The sequence below is a fragment of the Protobothrops mucrosquamatus genome, unplaced genomic scaffold, assembly GCF_001527695.2.
Source record: "Protobothrops mucrosquamatus isolate PMUCROS unplaced genomic scaffold, P.Mucros_1.0 scaffold419, whole genome shotgun sequence".
Classification (NCBI taxonomy): Eukaryota; Metazoa; Chordata; class Lepidosauria; order Squamata; family Viperidae; genus Protobothrops; species Protobothrops mucrosquamatus.
The window spans coordinates 587,493-609,803 of NW_015386748.1; the positions used below are offsets into that span (position 1 = coordinate 587,493).

A 22,311-nucleotide genomic window follows, 5' to 3' on the forward strand; every position below is an offset into this window, starting at 1 on the left:
GTCTGATCTAGCAGTATACAATTATGCTGAGTCAAGGATAGCCAGTTGGAGGAATAAAAGGTTTCTGACCTTTTCCTGCCTTACCCTGTCATAGTCCTGTGCCAGAAAAATACTGTTAAAGCTTTACTACATCAATGTCCCTTCCATTTTGGCCAGGAAGTCAGCAGAGGCATTGCTTCGATGCTGGCAATGAGTTTTATAATCAAACACTTTGTATTTGGGCCACTCAGCAGGTACAACTTACAGAAACATAGAAAATTGATAGCAGAAAAAGACCCATAGGCCGCTGATGATTGACCTACTACCTCCACTGGAAGCTGGTTCCAAGATTTCACTACTCTTTCTGTGAGGTAATATTTTCTAATATTTTCTAATGTTACTTTTTAACTACACTCCTGTCAGTTTGAGGTTATGCCCTCATATTTTTTATTTTTGCTTCCTTGTTTCCTTGGTGGACTAATTGAGCCATGCAAGGCCACTAGTCAGAAGCGATAGTATTCTACGCCCGCACGGAATAGTTATGGGAAGAGCTGTGAAAAAATTCAAAGGTAATTTCAATTTAAACAGGTCTCTCTCCTGATATTTAACTGAGAGGTTTCTGGGTTCACAATACATTGGACTAGCAACTATTTAGTGTGTGGATAATTTTGTCATATAAATACAGCCTGAGAATCTATTATGGACCTGGCTGAAAACAGAATCTTTATGTGCTATTTGAAAATAAAAAAACCCAAATATAAGTATAGTTCTCTCCTTTTTGGTTTGTTTCATTATGATTAGCCACATTGTTCTAAATCATTCAGAGTGAGTGACTTAGGAAGTGATGAGTAGCCAAGAATAGGGCAATGCATAGTACCAACCTGTGAGAAAGGCAGATCCATGTTGCCACTCATGTGATTAGTGATGTGAAGTTAGTATTATCGTCTGAACTTCTCTCACTGTCTGCAGAAGGTTTTCTCCTCTCACCTGCAGTATCAAGCAGCAGTGTCAAAGTTGGTAATCACTGTTGGAGAAAAAACCCTACCTCAAAAGTAATAGTTCTAGAAAGGGACACTCTTCAGGTATCCCACTAGTCAGTACAGCCTCTTTAGGTTCAGGAATCTTAAGTAGCATGCTGGCTGGTTTATCCTGGATACTTGTGCAATAGCATCAAGGATAAATGGGATGGGGTGGGAGAAGGTGGTGTTTGTGCTTGAAGAGCCAAAACTACATTCCATATGCCATGAATTCTATATGAACAAATTCCTCCCCCAGGACCTTGATGTGACTCACTAATTGTCCAAAGTAACTTCTTTCCTAGGGGATCCTGAGGAGCACTTGGAGATGTGTTGAGCTCCATTTCCCTGTTTGAGGACTCAGGTTCCAGCCTGACAATATAGGCCTCATTTTCTGCAAGGCAACAATAGTCAAAATAAGACTGGGATTCCTCCTTCCCTCAGAGCTCATTGGATTTTTCCTGCCCTGTTCTGATCTACCATGCTCTTAAATACTCACTCTGCATGCTGATTTCTGGGTTGCCTGTCACCTCCTCTTGGTTGTGGGGGATCCCCTCCATGTGCAGGAACATAGCGTCTGTAGGACTCTTCATATTCCCATCTGACCTGCTGGCTGTGTGATATAAAGAGACATCAGCAGCACATGTCAGAGCACAAACATCTCATCACAAATATATCATAAGATACAAATCTGGGTACAGGCAGAGGATATTTGTCAACTCTAAAAATTAGCATAGCTGTAACCATTTTTCCTATTCATTTTCAATTGACACATAGCATGGAGGGAAGGGGTTTGCCAGGTGCTTCACTAGTCAAAAGAAACTTTTATTCCATGGGAACCAAGGTCATCAGCTGCTCCCGAGACTGCAGGCTAGGCGTTGAGAAAAAAGCCTGCCAAGAAGATGTATTGGGGAACATAGTAGCTTGCATAGCCTTAGGGGTGGGATTTCTTAACTTTGTATTGGGGAATTGTTATGTGTATGGAGATGGTTTCACTTTTGATGTGCCGATACTTTGTAACTAATAAACATGTTCTTTGAGGAATTTTCAATAAAATAGTTGGTTTAACTTTTTCGAGCTTGGCCTGATTAGGGTGGGTATAAATTTTAAAAACAGAGAATTAAAATAATTTTGCACAATAAGGCTCTCACAGCATCTTTTTCAAAGTCATTCTATAGGAATATGTTTGGTGATACACCTACCCACAATGCTACTTCTCTCATTCAAGAGAATAGCAGGATCATCCTTGGGTGTCTGTGGGGTACCTCTGATTGTGGGAGCCTTTGTGGAATCACCATCATTGAAAACATCCATGTCAGGGGTCTGGGGAGAGCTATCCATGCGGCTGGCAGCCAGTGCATTCTGATACTGTTGCCGAGTAATCTAGGAATCAAACAGAGGAATTGCCAGAAAATTACCTAGTTCTGCAAATTCATTTTCCAGTGTTTCTAACTTCTACTATATTTCTATGTATTTTCCCCAACCTGGTGCCATTGAAGGGTGTTGTATGCCCAACAAACCTGGAGGTCTCTAGGCAACAGGTTTGGAAAGATGTACTGCTACCACATACAATCCCATCACTTTATATCCTGAGTATAAGGGCTTTTTCACTTCACACATCGCTCTTTTTTCATTGACTAGAAAATTGCTGTAAAATTACAAAACCCTGTTTCCATTGGAAGCCTGTCTCTTCAGATTTAGGCTGGTTCTATGTACTTCTATTGTTGCCTTCAGGTTCATATTTCATATTTTCCACAAATCAGGCCTTAAATAAATTCCTTTGTCTCATCTTCCCAATTCTGATCCTTTTTCACCTCAACTCTGTGCAGTTCTCACCTGTGAAGAGCTACCCTTTTCTTCTTTCATTTCATCATTTGTATTACAGTTTTTGGCGCCGGGGGGGGGGGGGGCTGCCTTCAAGTCAATTTTTGACTCCTGACAACTGCCTGGACTAGTACCTGCTGTTTTTATGGTATACTTTTCAGAAGTGGTTTGCCACTGCTTCCTTTCTAGGGCTGAGAGAATGACTGGTGCAATGGCACCCAGTTGGCTTTGTGCCTAAGGTGGGACTAGAACTCACAATCTCCTAGTTTCTAGTCCAGTGTCTTAACCACTACACCCTCTATACATTAGTCTCCCTTCAATATTCCTTCTCCCCTGCAACATTATTTATGATTTACTATTCTGCTCACAGCAATATGACTTTCCTCAACACCATATTTGCTTTCCAAGTTGCATTCATCATATTGTTTCTGCCTTTTTCTCACAGAATTTAAGCAGAGAGTAATCAAAACCCTTAATGAATGGGGTTTTATTCCAAGATCATTGCATTCCAGATCCAACACAACCTGAAACCATGATACCTTTCATTATTTGGACGGAGCTCATTTCTGCTGTTGTTTAAAAGGCAAGAGAGCAAAGAAAGAAATGTATATGTGCTAATGTCAGATAGAAAAATATACAGTAGTTAATATTATTGGTGTTGAAATGTATAGCACTGCTGAAATGCTATACTGTTGCAGAATAGTTTTCTTAAAAATAAAATGTTATTTGCAAAATAAGAAGTGAGAATTGTTATCATGTGCTGGTCATTACGCATGACATCTGTTTCATGATTTGGTAGAGGTTAGTCAAGTAAATTCACAGCACAGCTGGCAATAATGAGGAGTAAAACTGCATGTTCCCAACAGCTAAATTTCACACAATCTTTAGGCTGCACATCTGTACTCATCAGAAGCCAAAGATTTACAAGGATGCCTTGTCTCTTCTAAAAGCTTGCTGAAAGCCAAAATTGTATATTCTCCTACCCATTTTTCCTTTATCATTCAACTTTGTCTTGTCTCTTCACTTCTAAGTCAAGTTAGTAAGTTCACCAGATTCACATTATCTCTGTGTTATATCCAGCATGCCTGATAATTAATTATGCAGTTAACAAACCCATTTTCACATGAAGTGCAATCTTGTAGACATTTTCTTGGACATGATACATGGAACAATCCTAGCATGAGGCTATTCATATTCCATGGCATAAAACAGGGATATCAAACTGCCGGCCCGTGGGCCAATTGCATCATGTGGAGGCCGCGCCCACCCCACCTCTGGCAATGCAAAAAAAGTCGCAATACGTCACATGTCACGTGATGCGGCGAGTTTGACAGCCATGGCATAAAAGAACAATAAGGAGGGCACTTCTTTCAATTACACTCAGTCCAGCAGATACCTTGACAAACTGTACATCACACAGAATATGAACAGAATAATCTGGAGTGTATATGTTGTTGTTGCAGCCACTATGTAGTTGGGTGCTGCTGCCTCCATACTCATTACGTTCTCGAATTGGAGACTCTGAGCGGTTTAATCCACTGCAACGTGATGGAGATTGATTCACTAGAAATAAAGAAGAAGTGATGAACAAAAGAAAAAAACAATGCTTAAAATTTGGGGACGAACTGCTTAAGATTCCCTTAATTGTTCTTAACACTGAAAATTTGTCTGCAATGAACTCCACCCATAAGAGCTCTTGGCTTTTCATTCTGCATAAACTTGGAAAAAATATGAAGGTTTATGTGTTGAATAGTTCTTTTAGAAATCTCCAAAACAAAACATTACAGTATGTTTCCCAGTTCCTACATGTTATGCTTTCTGTTCTGTGTTCAGGCTCACAGAACAGGGACTTTGTAACAATAATCAGGGCTTGCCAAGGCCAAGATGATTGAAGACTAAAAGCACAATTGAAAAAGGAAAGTAGTAGATTTTTTAAAAGGAAAAACAAAGTATATTCCAGTAAAATCTTCTTGGTTTAATACCTCAGTGAAATATAAGACTACATTTCAATTGCTTCTACTAGAAGGGGATCAGCTTTTATGCTGCTGCCTTTATACTACTCTTCTTCCAGAAATGGAGGTAGCTGGTTCCTCTCCATGGTGCATCTATACTTAACCTAGGAATCTTTTAAGTATCTCTTTATTTTTCTAGTGCCAAATTCCTATATTTAAATTCACTTTTGCTGCCTATCTACTGACCATTCGCTTGTCCTTCACTCTCCTTTTTAATTTTTGTTTTTAATTTTTCTTGTTTTTTTGTATTATTACCTCCATTTATTTCCAGGTTTCCTATTCTAGAAATACTACTACAGAAACTAATGGCACCCCATGTCGTCTCAAAGTAAAGACCCATTCCAAAAAGAACTTACTGCTGGGAAGTTTGTATAGATATAGAGCCTTGATTATTTAAATTACAATTCTGAATTACAGATTTCCTTAACTTGATGTTTGAATACAATCAAAGTTTTTTTTAATAACTCCTAGTATTTCCATCTAATCAGATAGGCATACTGGCTGATAAATTCTATAGTTATACTTCTAAAAGTCATCACTCTGATAGAAACTGTTATAATTACTCAGCATTAAAGAGAGTTTACTGACCACAACATGATGTATTTCTAAGTGGATCTGCATAAGAAAGAATTGTGAATATACTTCTTATGGCACAAGACTTTATAAACTGTGATTGCTTCAAAAGAGGCAATAACTTAGAACTACACCTTTCACACACTTTTAATTCTTTCCCTTTTAATGGTCTGAATTACACAGATGTTTTTGAGTGAATGCTTATATACCGGTAGGTTTTTTTCTGTATTATCATTAGTTCTTTCCCTCCTTCAATTATTGCCACTTGACTGCTTTATTAAGAAGATATCTCTTAAGTAAGACTCCCCCCTACACCAGAGAGAATATATTTCTATTATCAATCAGAAGCATGTATTGCTACAGCAGTGAACCACAGTCAATTAAGTGAAACGTTACAGCCCTCTTTAATAGCTTTCTCCTCCTCAGATGACTGGGACATACTTTTGACTAACATATTTCCTAGGGTGGAAAGGGTTAGGCGATATTTTAGCCACTGAGATTATGTAGTATCAATTGTCAAAAAGTGGTTATTATGAGCACAGCAATCCCAGATTACCCATTTCCTGTAAGACAATCCAGCCTTCAGATTATTCTTTATAAAGTCAATGAGCCCTTTGTAAGGGACCCAAGCATATTTTTGAAAATAAGCACAATAACAAGTTAGTCCTTTGCTTTGCACTATGTTAACTTCTTTTATTAAAAATAATCTTTTGTATGACAGCAGCATGAGAAAAACAGTCATCGTTCTAATAATATGCACGGATCTGGACACAAAATATTGCTTCATATGGGCAAAACAGATTCAGTTGTAGACAAACAGAACACATGCACACAGGTTCACAATGATTTGTTTTGCAAGCATGCAGGATATTCTAAGCCTGTATTTTTCATAGGAGGAAAGAGTCAGAGAAGGACACACACCCAGAATCGCAAGGCAGCAAAACTGGGGTTCTTTCTGGGTGACATGTACAGTATATTGTTACCTGGGGAGCCAGCCAAAGATTCCCCTCGGCTGAAGGCAAAGGTACGGGACACAGACACGGGCACTAGAGAGAAGACAAGGATCAGGAGACAAAAACCAGGAGAAAAGGGAAAAGGAGCAAGGAAGCTTTAGAACAGTGTTTCTCAACCTTGACAATTTTAAGGCATGTGGACTTCAACTCCCAGAATTCCACAGCCAGCATTGCTGGCTGTGGAATTCTGGGAGTTGAAGTCCACATGCCTTAAAATTGTCAAGGTTGAGAAACACTGCTTTAGAAGGAACAAAGAGTGACCTACTCAGCATCATGGACAGGTTACAGCTATTAATATTACCTAAGCTCTTTTCATTTTGGAAAATTTAGTTTTATTTCTACATAACGTGGGCAAGGAGAAATAGACAGAAAGTATGTTTTGAAAATTTTTTCCTCTGCAGGCTACCTAGCATTATATCCTGGGTATTGCATCTCACTTCACATCACTACATTGAGACTCACAGAAATTAAAAACAGTGGATTTAATAAATACTTCATGAGCATTTATAAATCCATGATGCACTTCCACAAATCACCATTTGATGGCACCAAAAACACAAACAATGGAATGCAGATAATTTTAAAATATTCATGAGTTAACAGATCCAAGGTTTAGAAGTTGCCTTATTTTTACAGACTTACCTGAACTGCACTGAGCGCACACTTATTTGATTATATTACTATTCAGAATAGTTTATGCGGGACCAGCTCTAGCTTTCAGAGGCAAGGGAAATAATGCACAAATGCACACATTTACCGTATGTTTGGCACAAATTATGTTCTTCTTTTTCTGCTCTGGATTGAGCACTAAGGCTGAGAGGGAGGGAGAATTATTGGTAAGGAAACAAAGAAATGGGGCCAGCAGAAGCAACTAAGTAAGTCAAGGATGATAAGATGAGCTTTTTAAAAAATGTATTTTGAGCCCTCAGTAAGAGATAACAAAAAGTAGAGAAGAAAATGAAACCAGCAATGACATGGAACAACAATAGATGCTGCTGTTAGCTAAAACTGACTGCAGAAATCTCCCTAGGGGACTATGGATACCTGTGGTAGATATATTAATGTACTTAACTGGTCAGCCAAATGAAGGTTAGGGTTGCACTTGATTTGTTCATTACAGAAAAGGAATAGGAAAGAAAAAATGTATTACACCAGCTTCATTTTACTATAAATTAACTATGATGACTGATTATGAAGTCCAAAAGTCTAGAAAGAACCAAGCTGGTGATCAACATATTTAAATATCTCACTAATTAATCAAGTATCAAATGGACTATGTTAGTAGCAGAACAGGGTATTCATAAATATTTATCTGTGGCCCTTTTTGTCTGGGATGATTTATGATATCTCCATGATTTCGTCATTCCTCATCCTCCCTAATTCCCACTGCCCTGAGATGCTCAAACTCATCCTATTGGGCGCATGTCATGCGTTGCTCCAAAGGGGACCAATACTTTACTGTGGAGCTGGTTCAGGGTAGAGTACTAAAGCAGTTTTCTTTGTGTTTATATAACTTTAAACTGAGAACTTCACAACTCCCAGCATAAGTAATGAGTTAACTAACATACTTGGCTTCATATTATAACAATACAATAACAATAATAATAAAGTTGGAAGGAACCCTGGAGGCCATCTAGTCCAACCCCCTGCTCAGGCAGGAAACCCTATACCATTTCAGACAAATGGCTGTCCAGTCTCTTAATAATAATAATAATGATAAAGTTGGAAGGGACCTTGGAGGTCATCTAGTCCAACCCCCTGCTCAGGCAGGAAACCCTATACCATTTCGGACAAATGGCTGTCCAGTTTCTTCTTAAAAACTTCCAATGTTGGTGCATTCACCGCTTCTGGAGGCAGGTTGTTCCACTGATTAATTGTTCTAACTGTCAGGAAGTTTCTCCTCAGTTCTAGGTTGCTTCTCTCCTTGATTAGTTTCCATCCGTTGCTTCTTGTCCTGCCCTCAGGTGCCTTGGAAAATAGCTTGACTCCCTCTTCTTTGTGGCAGCCCTTGAGATATTGGAATACTTCTATCATGTCCCCCCTCGTCCTTCTCTTCATTAAACTAGACATACCCAATTTCAGCAGCCTTTCCTTATATGCTTTGGCCTCCAGTCCCCTAATCATCTTTGTTGCTCTTCTCTGTACTCTTTCTAGAGTCTCAACATCTTTTTTACATCGCGGTGACCAAAACTGGATGCAGTATTCCAAGTGTGGCCTTACTAAGGCATTGTAAAGTGGTATTAATACTTCACGTGATCTTGATTCTATCCCTCTGTTAATGCAGCCCAGCACTGTGTTGGCCTTTTTGGCAGCTGCAGCACACTGCTGGCTCATATTTAAGTGATTGTCCATTAGGACTCCGAGGTCCCTCTCACAGTTACTACTATTGAGCAAGGTACCCCCTATACCAGTGGTTCTAACCTGTGGATCGGGACCCCATTTGGGGTCGATCGACCATTTCACGGGGGTTGCCAAGCAAGGCTATCCGCCATTTTTTTTGTCCGCCATTTTTTCCCCCCTTTTCCTGCGGGTGCCTTACCTCCCTTGGGCTGGGCCAGCTGGTCGGCCTGCTCCGTCTCTGCCGCTTGCCAGCTACGCCTCGGCCGGCGCAGGGGGCGGAACCACGCATGCGCGGCGCTCCCGGGCAGGGAAAGTCCTCGACTTACGACCGGTTTAGTCCTCAACTTATGACCGGTTGGAGTCGCGGCATTAAAAAGGTTGAGAACCACTGCCCTATACTATACTTGTACATTTGGTTTTTCTTGCCTAAATGTAGAACCTTACTTTTTTCACCATTGAATTTCATTTTGTTACATAGCGCCCAGTGTTCAAGTCTGTCCAGGTCCTCCTGTATCTTAAGCCTGTCTTCTGGAGTGTTGGCTATTCCTGCCAGCTTGGTGTCATCTGCAGATTTGATGAATTCCCCATCTATCCCCTCGTCCAAATTGTTGATGAAGATGTTGAAGAGCACTGGGCCCAGAACAGAGACCTGGGGCACCCCACTACACACTTCCCTCCATGTAGATGCGGTTCCATTGAGGACCACACGCTGAGTACGGCCGGGCAGCCAGCTACGGATCCATCTGATGGTGATGCTGTCTAACCCACATTTTTCTATCTTATTAAGTAGTAGGTTGTGATCTACTTTATCAAATGCCTTAGGGTGTTTTGCAAACAAGACCAGGTATGTCTTGTTTAGTAAACCAACCTTAAAAAATAGCCTTGGCTTAACCAAAATCTACAGTTCTATCAATTGTGTCATCAGAACGGCTGCTCTAAAATATGTATATCAGATTATATATTTAAAAATGGTTATGTGGCAAAACTACATGATGGACTATCTACTGTAGCTGACCTACCCCATCCTGATTCATAATTCTGTTGGAGTAGGATTGAGATGTCAAGAAACGGTGGACTTTATTTAACTTTTTTGGTAGAGTTGGCAACGCTTAATGAAAATGGTCCTCTATACCACCTTATTTTAAAAAAAGGTCAGGTAGGAGATACGTACACAGGAAAGATGATCCAGCCAGGCTGCTCATTTTACGCCCATCGTTATCTGAAAAGATGGAAAAAAAGGGAAGGTGAATCCCCAATCAGACCTTTATTGTCTGCTCTGAACAGGGAAGAGACACATTTTTCAGGCACATAGAGGCAGGAGGTTAATATCAACTGTTGCTTGCCTGGATCAGGCTCAAATATTGTTACTATTTGGTTTTCCAAGACGTGCCTGGTTGTAAAGAAAAGAAAATTGCTTTATAAATCTCTTTCTTCCCAATATACGCTTTTCTGTTAATGTTGCACTACTGCAATTTCATGTAATATGAAATGAAGGTGTTCTGCTTAAAAATATTTTACACATTTCATTCCTTACAAACCTCTGTGCTTCCTCCTGATCCAGGCCCAGGATCTACTACTCTTGGAGTAGTAACTCTTATTGTATCATGCAAAGCCTGGAGTAACTCTTGAGCCAACAGATGTTATGCATCCTTGCTACATACCGGTAGTTTTTCCTAGCCCTCTCCTGCATTATGGTATCTGTCCTCTTTTGTTTTTTTTTAATTTACCTGATATTTGCCTAGATGTTTAGTAGAGTGAAAATCAGAATAAATTTGGAAGTTCTTGCATATTTAGGCTCATTTATTCTGAACACTCTAGGTTCTGTTTCTGTGACTTCTATCATCCCATTCTGTGGTTAATTTTAGATTTCTAACCTGAATAGATGACAGTCATGATTGCTGGGACACCATAGTATGTGAAAGCACCATTTTCAAATCGCAATTCTTCTTTTCCCACTTCTACCTCCACTTTTCCCTAAAAAAACAAAACAAACAAAACAAAAGCATGTAATCCAGCTGCACCAGTCATCTCTCTTCCACCATATCTGATCACCCACTGAAAAAAGGAAAAATATACACAATGTAACTTAAGAAAATAACTTCAGGTAAGACAAGGCCAGTTCATTCACAAATATTTGTAGGTGTTCCTTTATAAAAGAAAAAAATAGAAATATGAATCAAAATAGCTGGGGAACATCAGAAAAGATATCTTGAAAGGTTAGGTTGAGAATAAGAGTAGTAACAGAATTTAGAGCATCTATACCTGATTTATAGTCGAAAGTACTCAATAATATAGCAGCTACGGAAATATCAAGGGGAAGAACAGTACAACTAAAGGACCTAAGAAAAAATGAGCAAGGTTAACCAATCCTAAGAAAATTTCTTAGGGAAGCATTAAAACAATACTAATTAAATTAAAACATAATCTTTCAATCCCAGTTCCAAATTTATGGTACTCTTTAAATTTGAATGACTAGTTGGATATTACTTAAACTCAAAAAATATGAATAATGTATACTAGTGATAGAAGAAAACATATTGTCAAACTTATTTGGATAAAGCATAGAGACGCTTCAAGCCAAGTTTCTAAAAATTATTTTTCTGCTCTGAGTGGTTCCTCTTTATTTTAAAGTCTGAAACAAATATACTGTATGTAAAATTGAAACTCATATCTGGATTTTTATTTGCAAGCCAAGTGCTTATTCTAGACTAATTGACCATATAAATGCTTCCTATAGTAAACAATAAAGTTGATGTTACAAATTTCTGTCATAATATGACAAACCTGTAAGATGAGCACAAAATAGTCAACTGGGCGGTTACGCTGGTAAAGATAATGTTCAGGTGCTCGCTTGTTTTTGTGGTCAAATTTCATCTCCTGGATGACGTTGGGATGTTTGAGAAGCCGCAGCAGGATCTTCTCTGAGAGATGTGGCATCTTGAAAGGTTCTACCTCTGCAAAGGAAGAAAAGAGGAGGAAAGCAGGAATATGCTTTCTTTGCTTGGAGAAATCAGGAGGAAGGTAGTTGGAGAAAGATAATTTTTTAAGATTTTAAAAACACTAAGAATTTGAACTATAGCAGTTAAACTAATACAAATTAAACTTAAGAGAAAAAGAATGGAGAGAAAGAATTAGCAGTGCAGGAAAACAGAAAAAAGAATGAAGAAAAAAGGAAGAATGCAGTAAAGAAAAAGAAAGAAATATAAAAAGGAAGAATGCAGTAAAGAAAAAGAAATATATAAACAAGTGATTTCCAACCTTCATCAGATGTATAATTTAATATCTTTCACCTCCTGTAAGATTAAACATATATCTCTTCACCCAATATCTCATCCCTTATCTATAGGCAAATCTATAAAACATCAACTTTTCAATCCTAGTTATCAGCAGAAAGTCCATAAAGGGTTGCTAGAATATTGCAAAAATGTCTCGTTATAACCTTGATCAAATATACCAACTTTAATATTACAGCCTTTACATTTAACAGTCTTAATCTTTAATTTAATCAAATATTGTCATAATATTTAATTTCTCTTCAATTCTTCTTTATCTCATTGCAGGTTTTTTTTCAAAGTTTTAACAAGCCTCTTTTGTAGATCTAGTAAGAAAAGATTTTCCAGCTCATTTTCTTGGTTTATCATTTGTATTTTTCTTTTAATTTTTAAAACAAGCAAGTTTTTTTGTATATGCAGTAAAACATCCTCTTCCAAATTATTCTCTTGGCCTGTCATTTGTGGTTCCACATTCTATACTTTTTCTGTCTTGTCATATAATTTTTTCCACAGCTGTCATTCCTTCGTTAATATATTTTTAAACATTGTCTATCCACAGAAGCAGACATCATTACTGACAGTATGGATATTGTAACTTCTGGCTCAATTCTTCAAAGATTTCCTTTAATATTTCCAATGTTATAACATTTTGTATCATTCTGTAAGTCCAAGCGTTAACTGACATTAATTCTCTTTAAAATCTTTAATCCACTCTAGGGTCCAGTTTCTAAAATCATAACTTATCTTTTGTTATGACTTGCAATTGCCAGGATAGCCAAAATAAGTCTTTCCCATGAGAAATTGTTTTATTTTTATAGCTAATTCCAAAATCTAAATCTTTATATGGAGCTTAATCAATTTATAATTTTCTTAGATAAAAATCTTATTCACCTTTTTGCTATTTATTTCAAGTCCTAAGTTTTTAAGCTTGTAATTTTCTTTTGAGTTGGAGATAAACTCACTTGATAAAGACTTTTCAAACTTGTTCTGAAGGTCTCTAATAGCTTTAATGTAGTGAATAGGCAATTTCTGAAAGTGATTAGAAAGTAAGCTTTGCAACTTTAGTGTTCTTTAAAACAGCAGTCTCCAACCTTTCTGGCTTTATGGACCAGCGGAAAAGAGGAGATAGTTCCACGTGAGCAATGGGAAAACAAGTGCGTGAAGGTCCATTTGAACAAATGGAGCTGGGTGCATGTGCCCACAACCTTCGCGGCCCAGTTCTAAACAAGCCACGGTCCAATAGTGGGCACAGCCTGGGGTTTGGGGACTCCTGCTTTAAAAGGCTTTGCTATGGGTGCAAGCAAGATGGCTGATTCCATCATTTCCCAGGACTCAAACCCATGGAAAAAATGTTGTCCTGTGGTTTCTTTGTGAGAAGCAGCCATCCAAAGCACATTGGGTGATTTCCTGTTGTCTCCTTATTTTGAGAGGTGCCAAGGAAACAGTTTAATCACTGGTTCCTTAGCCTTTGCTATAGTTGTCAGCTCTGCTTTTGCAGAGGTGTCTTCAGGTCACCATATCTCGCCCCAATGGAGAAAGAAAATGATGCCATTGTACATTTCATCCACTCTAAATTAAACTGGCTGCTTAAAACATAAACCACAGACGAGTTGGATGCCAAGTCATAAGATTAAAAAAAACCACAAATGTCATTCTATTCTTTAAAAAAGCTTAATTCCAAGATACTTATGATACTTGCCAATAGCATGGGTATCAAACAATAAGTATCAAAAATGCAGCAACAGCCTAAGAAGAGCCAGATACCTGTAGCCATGAAGCGATGAGTGGCCAGTAGCAGCTGTGGTGAGATCTTTACTCTCATCTCACTATCCGAAAGTCTAAAGATGGAGAAGTCATGAGGTTTCCTACCCCGATGGGGGATCCTTTCCTTTTTCTGATTGTCTGCTGAGGATTAAGAAAGTAAAAAAATATAGTCACAACTCTGGGAATTTAGAAGTGATGTTGTATCTCAGTTCCTAGTCTCATGGCAACATTTTGGGTGTGCTAATCTTACATCAACAAAGCTCTCTTATCTTAAATAAAAGACAGCTATTCTCTACAGCAGGGGTTGCAACATTACATGACGTATCGTGACTTTTTTTCCATTGCCGGCAATGGGGTGAGCGTGGTTTCACCATGATGCATCTCGCCTGCGGGCCGGCAGTTTGACACCCCTCCTCTACAGCATTGAAATATTATCAATTCTGTCCAACCCAAAGCAATATTCCCCCCTTTTGGGGGGGAGGGAGGCTTTATTAAAATACAAAACTACAATATCTAAGCAAAAATTAAAATGTGAAGTGTAATACATTTCAGGTGTTACCAAGCTTATGCCTTAGATCAGCGGTTCTCAACCTGTGGGTCGCGACCCCTTTGGGGGTCGAACGACCCTTTCACAGGGGTCGCCTAAGACCATCGGAAAACATATATTTCCGATGGTCTTAGGAACCGAGACACCGCTTACCTTTCCCAGGCAAATGTGGCAAGTGATGGGCAGCGTGAGAGACAATGTAACACTCTGAACGTTCTGAGCCATTGTGACGTTTCGAATCCCGCGAGCGTGAAAGTTCCAACCCACAAAGCTGCAAGCACTGCAGCAGGGACGGAAAGGGGAACCCCTCGCTCTTCCAACTCTCACGCTGCTTAAGGCTTCGCGTACGGCGAGCCACCGAGGCCAATTTCCTCCGTGAGAAGAGAACGCTTTCCCTCTGCTCTCCCCCACCCGAACTCTCCTCCTCGAAAGGGGCGGGGCTGAGAGACAGGAGCTCCTCGAGCGCCACGGCAGGCAGTTCTTAGGGAAATTACCCTCCTCTCTGACCGGTTTGAAATAAAATAATAAAATATACTAAGGGCAATTTGGGATTCATTTCACTCCAAATGCAGAGCTTGGAGATGTAGAGAATGATTGGAAAGTTGGCATTTCTATAACTGAATCTTTTTCGAATAACCAGGAAGAAGACAATCCTAAATTGTCGAATAGAATAGAATAGAATAGAATATAGACCAGAGCAGAGCAGAGCAGAGCAGAGCAGAGCAGAACAGAATAGACAATATGGAAGAGAGAATAGACTAGACAATATGGTTGGGGGTCACCACAACACGAGGAACTATATTAAAGGGTCGCGGCATTAGGAAGGTTGAGAACCACTGCCTTAGATTAACAGGATAACAACTACAGACACAATATATAATATGTAATTTTAAAAAGAAAGTGAGTATGAGAAAGAGAAAAAGAAAACAGAATTTTCAAGCAAACTTGTCATATTTTCTTAAATTGTTATATACGGTACTTTCAAGCAAAGCTGCAGTCCTAAACATTTTTACTTTCAGTGTGATTTGTTTCTAAGTAAATATGTACTATCAGCACTACAGGTGCTATATTTTTTCTTAAAAAGAAGAAAATAAAAACCTTGCCTTCTTAATCTTTTTTGTTTGTGTGTGTGTGCCTTCAAGTCAGTGTTAACTTCTGGAGACAGTGTGGAGAAACAAGGTTGGCAAGGTTTTGGAAATGGTTTCCCACTGCCTCCTTCATAGAGTTGAGAAAGTGTTACTGGCCCAAGGTCACCCAGTTTGGTGTGACTGTAGAACTCAGTTTTCCTGCTTATAGCTTGGTGCCTTAATTACTACACCAAACTAAAATTTAGTCAGTAAGATTCCATTGTTGCAGTCTCTAAACTTAATCATACACAGTAATATCTCCCATTCTAGTTCCATCATTCAACCTTAAAGGTATTTTTTCACAGTCCAAGGATTAGTCTTCCAGGAAAGGAGTAGGAATGAGATGAAGTAAAATATCTCATTCCGGAAGATGCTATTTTAAGAATCTGCTTTTGTGCTAATGAGATACTAACATCCAGGGCTAGACATATACTTATCCAATTTCACTTATATGGGCACTGAAGCTGAGATGTATGGGATTCTAGTTTGTCATCAAAGCAATTGCTGCCTGATTCCCTAGCTGAAAGCTGCTACTACACAAGAAAAATCACACAAAAAGATGGCAAGTTCTATATGATCTAATTGGAGAATAAGAAAAAGCTATGTTCAACAAGAATTGTGGCAAGGGAAATGAAGAGATTTTAGCAAGAATTTTACAATTGCTAGAAATAATAGCAAACAAAATTATAATTACCGTGTTTTTATTTATCCCCCAAACCATTTGGTGTCATCTTAGTGGCCCCCTAATACTTACTATAAAGATCTGTCTCATCCAGAATCTCCGATTTGATTATCTCTTCAATCACATCCTCTAGAGTGACAATTCCCATCACCTCATAGAAAGGGTCTCCTTCCCCTTCATCATTCACTCTCTGTACAATTGCAAGGTGTGATTTACCTACAAAGAAAGAATGAGCAGAAACAAATTGTGCAGGAGATATTGTGTTTACTGCCCACTGCGCCCAAAATAAGATAGGAAGTGGATCACTTGAGGCCTCTGGGCCTTTGACTAGTGCTCAGTAAAAAGTGGCCTCCTTTTGAAATGGGAATGAAAAGCAAAGTTATTCCAACCATCTGCTCCTCCATGTGAAGGAAACATAAACAACCAAGTCTAAGCAACGCAAATGTAGAGTTGATTTTGCTTCTTGAAATTCAGGAATATATGCTACTTTCCATACAGTGAAAGTAAATTGAAGATGTTATCTTGGGCCCCGGAGAAGGGAGGAATTCATAATGATGGGAGAGAAAAGGAAAGAGGTAATGAAGTAGTTACTTTGGGATAGCACCAAATGTCCAATCAAGGGTTGTATGCTCCCCAACAATGAATTCTACTTTCCACCAATCTCATTCACTAGCATCAAAAGGGTTATAAAATGGCCTAAATTTCAGGATATTTGCTAATATTCAAATCCTATGAGGACAAGCATAAAAATATGTTTGTGAAACATCTAAACACCTGACACTACTTTTAAAGACTATGAAACAAAAGTAATCTAGGTTTGATTTTCAATTTTCATTTAAAAAAAAGAATGTCAAATTAGTTTGACTTTCTATTATGGTTCTCTCCCTACTAGGCCTACTCCTAACTATATAATGATGATAGCTGACCTTTATCATGGGCAAATCCTGCCAATGTACTAGGTAAATGTGGAATAACTTGTTAGAAAAGCAAACTGAATGTTATTCAATTAGCCCAATTAAAGCAAGTCACAGAATGCAGGATTGGACACCAGCTAAATCTCAGTTGGAATACTATGAGTAGCTCTGATCACCATTTATAATTCTCTTTGAAGAGGCATTGTTGCATAATTTTTTCAAAATGTAATTCTTGCACTTTCTGATGTTAAGCATAGGGCAGACTTATTGTTTTTCTCTCCAATGCTGCTCCACTTAAATTTCTTAGCCATTTTGATCTCTACTTTATGCCATTTAAGATACAGTGTTTACTAGATACTGATTCTACATAATGCTACTTAACAGCAAGGAGCTTTCTGTGCTTATACCATCTGCTTATACAACTGGCTACCCTACCCATCATAGCTCTGAGAGAAATATAATTTTTGGGTCTCTGTTCCTTCTACCTTTTTTAGGCACACCATAGGCATTATCTGAAAACTGAAGTTTGGGGAAGATTGAAAGCAAAAACTCCACATATTTCAGCTAGTCCAGTTTTAGTAGCTGATATTATGAGGTTCACAATAAAATTGTTGAATGCTTTTGACCCTGAACAACATCAATGAGTCTTAAGGATTTCCATATGGCCACTGCAGAACTGAGAAGCGTCAGGAGAGCCTGTAGCGTACCCCTGGAGATTAACAAAAGACGGCAAATTCAAGACCAAATGTTCAACACCCCACTTTTCAAGAGGACAGCTGCTTTAGATTGCTTGCATCTGCCATATCCAGTTGCAACTCAGCCAAATTACACTAGTATCAGTTAGGCCGGGATATGTGGTGATATGTGGAGACACCAATGGCCATCCTTTTGAAAGTGATATTACTCTGTTCACAGATGCAAGAAATACAAAATACTTTTCTGAGAAAGATGATTCTTCTAAATGCATATTATAACAGTGCAACATAAATTGTGACAGTGCAACTGTGTCTCGTTTCTTCTTCCTAGGATGAGTTTCATCACTAATTGCAGAACTAAACCCAAAACCACCATCTATCATGTTGAGAAAGAAAAAAACCATAGATTTTGTATAAATGATGTCTGGAAGCCCAGGAGTAGCTCTGGACTTTGAGTTTGCCATTTATTCATTCAATCTCATGAGAATTCTTGTCTGACTAAATACCTGTCTTTCTCAATTTAGGTGAGCAATGCCCTTGCCTATAACCTGTATCAGCAATCCCCAATCTCATTCTCTCCAGATGTTTTGGGTTTTAATTCCTACAGTTACCAGCAAGCACAGAAGATGGTTACACTGACTATAGGGCTATGGGAGTTAAAGACCATCCCATTCAATCTGTGCAAAATTCCCAAGTTTGCTGGTTCTGTATATGCAACCTACAAATCTAAATTAAATGTTAACTCTGATAATATATGATGTGCTTTCTTGAATGACTCTATATTTCTCCACAACCTCACCTGAATGTTATTTTTAAAGAATGAGTTTGCAGAGAGCTGAAACTCTCTTTATAGAAGCAATTTCTTACTTCTGTTTTTTCTTGCCTCCATATTAACAAATTAGACACCATTCAGTGTTATGTCTGAATATGGTATCAAAGTTGTAAAGACTGAGTTAATTGTCCTATAATAATTTTGCTACTGAAGACAGGTTTACAACAGATATTAGGACAAGAAATGACAGTTTCATGTTGCATATGATTCAAAGCTTGATGCTGTAGCACATACTTTACGCACAGGACTCAGATCTGATCCCCAGAGTAACCAGATAGGACTGAAAAAGACTAAGGCCCTGCCTGAAGCCTGTGGAACTACTGCCAGTTAGCACTGGGCAATCTTTTTCAACCTGGTATCCTCTAGTTATGTTGAGCTTTAAAACATAGTATTTCTGAGTCAGTATGGACCAGACTTCCTAACATTTTGCTAGAATAGGAAAATTATGCCTCATTTCTCCTTTGCAATTGAAGGTAAAGAGATAACACTCCAATTTCAGCTCATGGTTTCTCTGCACTGAATAGAAATGCATAAATTTACAAGCAGAAAGATTGACAAAAGCATGTCAATTTATATAAACAGTGGAACAAATTGGAGAAAATGCTATTAAAGAGTTTCAGGAGAAAACTCCTTAGTATATCATGGTAATCTATTTGGAAAACCTTTTCGATAATTCCAGTGACTTACAATGAGCCATATGTGATAGAGCATAAATAGGCACACACACACATGCACCCATACATAGACACATTGGTGTGCTGTTCCAATAATTCAGCCACAACATCCAGGCTACAGAAAGAGGGTAGACCAGTGCAGGAGGGGGCACGGTGGGATCCCAGGGTACCTCGCAAGCAGGGTGCACAGGGAGTAGAGAGGCATGTGATGCTGGCAGGAGGCGAGTGGCTGGGGCCCCGGGCCCTCACCCTTCTTGAACTCCTCGAGCAGCGTATCTAGGCGGGTATCATGGAAGACACAGTGCAGCGGGCGGTGATAGAAGCGAGTAACTGTCTGCAGTGGTGTGCAGTCATCAGGATCCACGAAAGCCAAGTCCTTGACAAACAGCAAGTCGACAATGTTGTCTCGTCGCTCACCTTCATAGACAGGGATGCGGGTATAGCCTGAGCGAAGAATCTCAGAAATGGTAGTGAAGTCAAGTATGGCATCAGAGTGCAACATAAAACAATCATTCAGAGGTGTCAAGATGTCCTCAACTACCTTGGTGCGTAACTCCAGTGCACCTTGAACCATGGCCAGCTCCTCACTCACAAGATCACCATGAGGGTCAGCAGCCCGCAGGGTCTCCAGCAGGTGCTCCCTTGTGGAGAAGGTGCTGAGCTCTTGATGCAAAGCCCAATCTAGCAAACGGCTGAGTGGATAGCATATGGGGAAGGTGGCGGCCATAAGCAGGCGGGTGAGAAAGAGCGTGTGCGCTGCAATGGCTAAGCCGTGGCGGGAACAAATGGAGTAGGGCAACACCTCACCACCCAAGAGGACGACACTGGTGCAGAGCAGCACAGGCAGCCACGGCACACCTTGGTTGTCTTCGGGCAGGGAAATGCGACTGGCTTGTAGAGCAGCGCACAACCAGCCCGCCAGCGTGGCGTTAGCACCTGCCTGTCCGAGCAACAGAGTGCACAGTAGGTAAGTGCCGCTTCCGCCTCGGCCGCGCGCAGCCTCCACCTTGCGCGCCTGGTCCCTCTCTGCAGCCGAGCCACTGTTGCGCAGTACCCGCAGCTCCATCGGATCGAGTGACAGCACGGCCAAGCGGAGGCCGCTGAACAGCGCCGACAGGGCTATCAGGGCTAGCGCGCCCAGAGCCCGCAACCAGCCGGCGGTGGGCAACGGAATCAGCCACGCGGCCGAGCCCACTGCCGGCGTTTCCACTTGCAGCACGAAGCCCCCCGGCGCGCCGTGCAGTTGCCAGGCTCGTCCATCCCAAGCGCAGAGCCCGAACCGACGCCCTTCAGGCCCGGCGCCGGGCTCACCCTTTCGCGGCTCCCGCACTCTCACCTCGGCTAAAGCCGAGCCGGCCGAGCCTCCGGGCAAAAGCGGGCCCAGCACCTCCACGTCCGAGGCCCAGGCGCTGCGCTCGGAACAGCGCTCCACTTGGGCGGGCTCCTCCACGAAGACGACGCGGCGCTCAACCTCCTCGCTCGCGCTGCTGCCGTTACTGGCGGCGCTGCTGCCTTCGGCCGGCGGCTGGAAGTAGAGGCGCAACAAGAAGCGGGAACCCTCAGCCGCCCGCAGCGCTCCCCCCTCGAGCCACACGCGCCCGGGCGCCGTATCCTCCGGCCGCAGCCCCAGTAGCCACGCCGCTCCGCCAGAGGGCCTTGGCGACAAGGAGAAGAAGAGAAGCAGAACGGCGCCTCGGCTCCGACCCCAGCAGCCGGCGTTTCTGCGCTCTAGCCCGCGGCCCAAAGCTGCTGCTGCCGCCTGCCCCACCATCCTCAGCAGCCAGGCAAAACACGGGGCTTCGAGGAGCAGGCGCCGGCCGCACGTGACTCTCTCGAGGCGCTGGAGGCGGCCGCTGGACCACGTGTGCATGGGGCGAGCCTGCCAGCCCCTTGGCTTTCCTCGGAGGGTCGGGGGCGCCCCGTTTACCCGCGCGGTAGATTCCTAGCATCCCGCGAAGATGGCCCCGGATGTTATGGGTCTCAGAGTTGGTCTTCTCTTCAATGTGGAGGCCACCCATATTCCCTGTTTCCATTTCCCTGTGAAATCGGTGGGTCTCTGCTAACAGCGTACTGGTCCGGGGGTCCCTGTGCTCAGCTGTGATTATTGGGGGGCAGCGTGCAGGGATGATCGCGAAGTGCAGTGAAAACGCGCAGTCTTTAATGCGTCGTTGACCTGCTCGTCTGGGCAACTTGCCAGATTTTCCTCCTCTTTAAACACTGATATATGTAGAGCTCATTAGGATTCTGGTGCGGTGAGGGGAATTAATGGGAATTTGCTTCCACCGAGAAAATAAAATTAGGAAGGCGGGAAATCGTAATACAGTGGAATAATACTTAACATGTCGAATCCTGAAGATCCAGAAAGATGCAGTCAAACAAGAGGACTGAATGAAACACTAGCTCTATCAATAGATCTGACTGATGAGTTGCTATTAGCCTAATGTTTACAGTAATTATCACTAGAATTGTTATTTTTTTTTCTTCCTGGTTAGTCTCCTTTAATGGCAAGGTAATATAACAATTTCCTTTTTTCTATTTTTACACTTATATAAATATTTGTACTTTATATTTGTATTAATTTTGAAACAGCTATTTGAAAATAAAAAAAACAGTAATGTATACTATAGAACAGGGCTTTTCAACCTTTTCACCCATTGTACCACTTTTAGGATATGGCAACATCCGAGTACCACCAGTCGCTAGCAAGGTGTCAAAAACTTGATGACCCCAAAAAAAGGAAAAAAGTGATAAAGTACAGGTAGTCCTCGACTTACAACAGTTCGCTTAGTGACTGTTCAAAGTTACAATTGCACTGAAAAAAGTGCCCCCAAGCCACAGCCGAGCAAGACACCTGCCTGCCCGCCCGGCCGCGCTCTTCCTCCTGTCCGAGGTTTTCATTGTTGTGAACATTTCTGTTGAGGATTGGCAGCGGGGGTGGAATGGGGGGTATTTGGTTTTTATTTCCCCCGTCTGTTGGGTGGTTGCAGCAGGTTTTGGTCACTTCACATGACCCTGGGACACTGTGACCGTCATAAATATGAATCAGT

At 40.9% G+C, this 22,311-nt stretch overlaps 1 protein-coding gene across 1 annotated transcript; it reads right to left on the reverse strand.

Annotated features, from left to right (window-relative positions):
- Window positions 1-853: 853 nt before the first annotated feature.
- On the reverse strand, window positions 854-21,035 carry CNNM1 (cyclin and CBS domain divalent metal cation transport mediator 1). The gene is made up of 12 exons (XM_029284200.1): window positions 19,514-21,035; window positions 16,222-16,365; window positions 13,794-13,934; window positions 11,542-11,711; window positions 10,632-10,731; window positions 9,929-9,976; window positions 6,388-6,450; window positions 4,216-4,382; window positions 2,198-2,378; window positions 1,495-1,608; window positions 1,273-1,389; window positions 854-966 (listed from the first exon to the last, which is right to left on the reverse strand). The coding sequence occupies exons 1-12, from the start codon at window positions 21,033-21,035 to the stop codon at window positions 890-892; spliced, it is 2,844 nt and encodes a 947-aa protein (XP_029140033.1). The 3' UTR covers window positions 854-889.
- Window positions 21,036-22,311: the final 1,276 nt, after the last annotated feature.